This window comes from Corvus brachyrhynchos, unplaced genomic scaffold (assembly GCF_000691975.1).
Source record: "Corvus brachyrhynchos isolate BGI_N302 unplaced genomic scaffold, ASM69197v1 scaffold72, whole genome shotgun sequence".
In the NCBI taxonomy this organism is placed as follows: domain Eukaryota; kingdom Metazoa; phylum Chordata; class Aves; order Passeriformes; family Corvidae; genus Corvus; species Corvus brachyrhynchos.
Window position 1 is genome coordinate 776,226 of NW_008236763.1, and position 6,423 is coordinate 782,648.

The 6,423-nt window shown below is 56.5% G+C and overlaps 1 protein-coding gene across 1 annotated transcript; it reads right to left on the reverse strand.

The window, feature by feature from the left end:
- Positions 1-2,685: 2,685 nt before the first annotated feature.
- Positions 2,686-6,160, reverse strand: FANCE (Fanconi anemia complementation group E). The gene is made up of 10 exons (XM_017727145.1): positions 6,156-6,160; positions 5,352-5,973; positions 5,225-5,269; positions 4,871-4,930; positions 4,442-4,565; positions 3,808-3,883; positions 3,611-3,677; positions 3,390-3,515; positions 3,155-3,249; positions 2,686-2,716 (listed from the first exon to the last, which is right to left on the reverse strand). The coding sequence occupies exons 1-10, from the start codon at positions 6,158-6,160 to the stop codon at positions 2,686-2,688; spliced, it is 1,251 nt and encodes a 416-aa protein (XP_017582634.1).
- Between the last annotated feature and the right edge of the window lie 263 nt (positions 6,161-6,423).

Here is a 6,423-nt window from a genome sequence, read left to right on the forward strand (position 1 = left end):
TGCGGGGAGATCCCCAGCCGAGAGGGTTGAGTGGCACCACGTTGCTGCGGGCTCTGGCTTTGTCCCCTGTCCTCCTTCCAGCGAGGTCCCTCACAGCAGCTACAGCGACAGCACCTTCCAGGGCGCCTGCAGTTGAGCTGAACTTGCAGCTCAGATCACAGAGTGTGGTCATCTGGTCATCTGGATTATCCACTTCTTGGAAGAAAGCTGCTCAGGCTGACACTGACTGGTGCCACTGATGTGGCAAGCACGACTTACAGGTCTGTGCAGGGGCCCAACCACAAAGCAGCACCCCAGCCCTCCTGCAAATTCACCTTTCGGTGGCCCTGGCTCCCCCAGCCGACAGGGACCTGGCAGCCACCAGGCTACCCAAGAAAGAACCTGATTTGTTTTAGGATTAAAAGGTTGTTGGCAAAAAAACCCCAAACAACCCAAACAGATGAGAAGGAAAATCCCTCTTTCTTTTTATTCAGTTTTAAATCCCAAGTGAAAAAAATAAATATTGCTGAGCATTCCCCAAGCAGTTCAGCCTCACATTTGGGTGTCACAGCCCCCAGGTTTCCAGGGAGAACTGCATCAGCATGTTGGGGATTACACACATGAGATTAACAGGCTGTCACTGGACATGCAGCTACCTCCGGGGAGAAGTGGGGTGACCCCCAGCACTGCTGCAAGAGGGGACACAGCAACAACCTGGAGCTCCTGCTTGGAGAGGGGCAGCAGAGGGGCAGTTTCAGCCCCTTCCAACAAGGTGCTGCACGGCCCAAGGCTCCTACATGGCTCTGATGTCTGGTGTTTAACATCCACCTACCCCACACCTCTGCTCACCCCAAAGAGGTTCTTTGCTGTCTGATAACAGCCCCACGAAGGCATTTGGGGAGTGGAGGAATCATCTTGTCATGAAACTGGTTCAAAAATCCCTGTGGGAGGGTGTGGAGGCAGCAGAGTGGACAAGCAACCCATGCAATTGTATGTGATGAATTTCCTTCAAAAAAACCCGAGAACTACTAGGCCAAAAAGGGAATTCCCCTCTGTACCATGAAGTAAAACTCCACAAGCAGAAGAGGAAGCAGGTAAGGAACCACTGCCAAGTATCACAAATAAACTGGCTGAAAATCCCACACTGCCTTCTACCTCCAGCCTAGGAAAGGTCTTGGACAAAGCTCCAGACCATTCCCTTCACACACACCGCTATTAAATCAGGACAAGGACAGAGCCAGTCCTGGCACTCCCACCACCCTTGGCCAAGGTTCTGCTGAACTACAAAATCTGACTGATGTTTCATGCTGCATCCACCTCTCTGCACTGTTCAGGATGGATTTTAAAGTTCTTGAAAGGGTCAAGAGAATCAAAAGCAGTTTTCTGTGCAGCTGCTGCCAACCTCCATATAAACAAGCAGTCTTCCACCAGCATGTGCAGTGTTCCCAGGGTTTGCTCCCAATTCTCCTTACGTGATTGTTATCTGCATGCACACCTCAAAGGAACCCACAGCTGATAAGATGCAGCCAGGAGCAAAAACAGGGCTAAGAAGGCTCTTTCCACAAGCCAGTGGCCATCTCCGTGTGACCGACAGCCACGGCCAGATGGAGCACTGAGGACAATAACACCGAGGTCACTCGGTAGAAGCTCTGCAGGGAAACTGCAAAGATCAGAGCCTGCTACCTAATAAAGCCACAAGAGCAGGCTTAGACCTTGGTGATCATGGCACAATTTCTATTTATGTCGTGTTTTGGGCAGCCCTACAATAGCTTCACTCTACACAGCCATTAACTCACTGGAATGCAAACACATCAACAATCTGGCTCCCTGGAGGTTTCTGTCCTCCAGCTAATGTGGCCTTTGAAGCCTCATCAGTCCACTGTCACCTAAAATAGCTTAAGAGATTCTTTATATAAAGAAATCTGTACTCTCAGCCCTAAGAGTGTCACCTAATGCTTCAGAGTTCCCCTCCTCTGGCTGGGCTCTAAATATTAACGAGCAAACCTGAAGCAGTCACATGTCACACCTGCAAGTTATGATTCTCCTTCTCCCTTTGTAGATGTTTATGGATTTTTAAATAGCTCCTGAAGTATGCAATGCTTCAAAACCTCCATTGAAACCCTAGCTCTGCCTCTGAGTATCCACTCTCTCCCATCCTTTTCTTCCCAATTCTCAAACCAGGAGGTGCCTAGATGAGGTTTCCAGTGGGTACTTTCAAGAATACAGGATAGAACTTTGAGCACAGTCATGCCATACAAGCACTTTCCATTAGGGCAATGAGAAGTGTCATCATCACCAGAAATGTGTCACACACAGCAGGGCCCCTAGCAGACCTGGCAAATGGGGAAGAAAGGTGGATATAAAGCAGAACATCCAAATTTTCCAGCTAAGTTCAGCTGGAATTCAGCTAAATCCCACTCTCCTGCACCCAGAGATCTGTAAATCCCAGCAGATCAGATACACAAAACAGCAGCCCCGCCTGCACCACTCCAAAAAATGGCTTGGCTGCTGGGGAGGAATGTGGACGTGCACAGAGCTTGGAATGAGCTGCGGTAAAATCAAGATAGCGAATTAAGTCCAGAATTATCAACTTCGTGCAGCCTCAAATCAATGTCTGTCCTGGTTCAGTGACGTGTTTTGGGCAGTAAGAACTCAGGAACTCCCCCACGGGTTGTGTCCTGCCTGGCCCCCACAGCCCTGCCCCCATCACAGGAGGGCCAGGCTGAGCGTGGCAGGCCTGAGGGAGATACAGAAACACCTGGAAACACATTAATTGTTCAACCAAGACACCTCTGAGCCCCGGGGAGTGTGGGGGGCTGGGATGGCACTGCCCAGCAAGAGCCCCCTCACACCAGGTGCTGCCAGGAGGCCCCAGGTGCTCTGTGGGGAACAGATGCTGCTCGCAGGGTCCCACCTCACCAGGGGAAACCCAGTGAGGGGTGGGCTGTGGTTGCTGCTGTGCAATGAGTGTCCTCCTTGCAAGGAAGCTGTCGCCTTCTGATTCCTTTTGGTGCTCACCTGAGAAAAGAAAAAGAAATCAAGAAGAGGAAAGCCACTGCCATGCACACCACGGCACAGCTCCATCATGGCTCTGGCACAGCTCTGGCACAGCAGCAGTGGCACCTTCTGGTTGCACACCCCTCCAGCACGACAGGGACCCCTGTCCCCACCTCACCTGGCCCCTTCCAGCACAGCCTGCAGCGATTTCTTCAGCGCCGCGTTGCTCCGATCCAGGACTGCAGCCAGACTGCTCCGGTGAGCTGGGGTGACCTGGGATGGAGGCAGCACGAGCTCAGGGTGCTGCCCTGCCAGGAGCCCACCTGAGACCTCTGGGCCTGGCTCCCAGGCCAGCTGCAGCCCTGGCTGGTGGCTCACCAGGAGCTGCAGGACCTGAGCCTGGCCTCGCTCACCTGGCTCTGATATGCCGTGAGCACGGCCGTCACCAGCTTGGCGTAGTTGAGCGACGTGGCGAAGGCTGGGGCCTGCTGGCACAGAGTCAGGACCAGGAGATCCAAGAGCTCAGGGGGCAGCACCTCCTGGAAAAGACCCAGAAGCAGGTAGGAGAGTGGGTCCTTTCTCCAGCACTGCTGGAGTCGTCAAGGAAACCCGTGGGACAAGGTGGGCCCCTCACCTGCCGCCCCAGCACAGCCTGCAGTACTGGCAGGAGTTTCTCTGACAAAGGCACCTCCAAGACTTGGCTGGAAGGACAGTGAAGAAGAAAGGTGCTGCCCCACGGCCTTGCTGGTGCTCCCAAATGGCTGGAGCCAGCTGGACCCATCCAGGTGGGTGTGAGGCCAAAGCAGAGCTGTCAACCCCGTAACCCCTCACCTTAGCACCAGCTGCACAGAGTGTGGCTCCAGGCACTCCTCCACCAGCTCACACATCAGCTTGGTCTGCTCAGCACCTGCAAGGGCAAAGCAGCAGGGAAGAGCCTCCAGAGGCTGCCAGATCCATGGGGATGTGCCTGGCCCTTCCTGGCACCCCTTCACCCAGGTGTATGACCCAGTCAGGACAGGCAGAAACCATGCAGTGCCTCCTTCTGCTGCCCAGGATAATCCTGCTTCATTTGCCCGGCTGCAGCAAGGGTTTAAACAGCACCAGTCTCTGGGAAAAGGGGACGCTACTGTGGCAGGGGTTCACCCCCTCCTCATGCCAGCATAGCCACCCTGGGGCAGTTCTGGCCCGAGCATTAGGAGCTGTCAGGAGCCCTCCAATCATGGAGGTATGGCAGCTGTCCTTTGGGAAAAATTAAGCCCCAAGCCAGCCTAGCCAGCCCTCCCACTCCAACCCATCTCCCATCCCAACCCCCAAGTGTTCACCTGCCCAGAAAAAAACAGCCCCATGCCTCCGTGGTTCCTAACACACGTTCCACATGACAAATGCCTCCCAGGAGACAGCACCCTGCAGCTGGGCCCCTCTCCAGCTCCCAAAGGCAGCCACGCCTCCCACGAACCCACCACACCTTCCCCTGGCTCCTGCAGCACCGCAGCCACCAGCACACGGCAGAAGGGATGGGAATACTTGGAGCAAAACGAAGCGAGGGCAGCCATGAGGTGTCGGGAAGGCGGCTGGGTGAGGGACAGGACCTAGGGACGGAAAAGGCAGGAGGTGGGGACAGTGGAGAGGGAAACGGGGAGCAGGAAACCTCTGCTGCCCTGGCACGTACTCGCCTGAGGAAGAGCTGCTCTGCCAGGACGGCTGCGCTGGTGTAGCTGAGGTCAGGGGTCAGAGCCAACAGCCAGCTACAGAAACACACCAGGAATGGCTCGGGGCACGTGGAGAGCTGGAGGAAGGAGCACAGCCCCTGGAGCTGGGGATGGCAGAGGGGAAGGGACATTAGGGACAGCAGCAGGCCCCCTGCAGTGGCTGCAGCAGGGATGCTGGGGCTCACCTGGCTGGGGGAGCAGTTGTTCAGGATGCTCAGCTCGGGTGGGGTGCACAGCTCGGAGTGCTGGAGGGAAACAGAGTCCTGAGTAATGCACCAAATCAACCAACCCACAAAATATGGGTTCAGGGCTTTTGCCTTCCCTCCATGTCTGTCAGCATTGAGCCCACGGGCGACCCCTCACACCTGCAAGGTGCAGGCAGGTGTCTGTATCCCAGCCCAGAGGAAGTGACAACAGGGTTTTTTATCCCTGTCCAGCTGGCCCTGTGAAATCCACCTCCTTTTCCACCCCTTCCGAGGCCCTGGCATGAGCCTGTTTAGAGCATCAGCTCCAGGAGAGAGACAGAAGCAACCACTTACACTGGACTCCTGCAGCAGCAGCATTTTCAGCCTCTGTCCATGCATCTGAGGGAAATGAGATGAAGGAATGGGCATCAGGCTGTAAAAGCTCACTGGCTGGAAGGGGACAGCAAACCCTACCCACTACCTGGACAAAGGACTGGACCTCCGCTGCCAGCTCCGTCTGGGAAATCTTCCTGAGCTCCCCAACTGCATCCTGCTGGGAGCTGTCCGGAGCAGCCTGATCTGTGCTCTGAGCAGACGTGCCCCCTGAAGGCTCCTGGGGCACCTCCTCTTCTACCCCTGCCACATCCCCGCATTCCTGGGGCCCCAGGGGCTCAAATGCCACCTCCTCCAGCAACACCCTCTTCCCCTCTCTCTCACTGTCCAACTCCAGGCTCTCCTCCAACACTTTCTTGCGCTTCTCACCTTGAGGCACAGAATCAGGGGCATCAGGCTGCTTGCTGAAGCACCAGTTCAGTTTTCTTTGCCCCTCTGGTTTCTTCTGGCCAATTTTCTGGCACAGGTCCCTAAGCTGCTGCTGACACGCAGAAGACAGGGAAGTGGGAGATGGGAAGCCCTCCTCTACCCTTGGTCCCTGCCGGAGCAGATCCCCCAGTGTCTGCACCCAGGGATCCACGTGGGAATCTTGCTCCAAGGCCTGGACCAGCCGGTCCAGGCAGTCCCCCGGCACCGCATCCCGCACCACGAGGAGCAGGGAGAGGAGGTTTCTCTGGCACAAAACGGGCAGCAGCAGCAGCCGTGGCTTGCTGGGTAAGGGGAGAAAAGGAGAGGTGACTTGTCAGAGCAAATCCCCGTGTCCTGACTCCAACCCGCCCCGTGGAGCAGAGTCTCACAGCACTAGCAGGGAGCAAGAGGAGGCACCTAATGCCTTCACCAGCTTTTGCAGACACAAGCTGGGACACCGGTGGGTCGCTGCTATGATCCCAACTTCATGTACGAACCGCTCCACCGGGGGAAGCAGATGCGCTCTCCCAAACTGTGCACCTGACACCCACAACTCCCGCAAAACACCGAGCTTTAGAAGCGCGTCCGACTCACACAGCCAGGGTGTCCTGCGGCCCCTCCAGCGCGGGCTCCTCGGCGCACACGGCCGCGGTGAGAGCCTGCCAGGGGAACGCCTGCCCCGGTCCCTCGCGGGGCTGGCCCCGCCGCAGCACCCGCCGACCGGCCACCCGCCCGGCCGGGCGCCGCGGGAC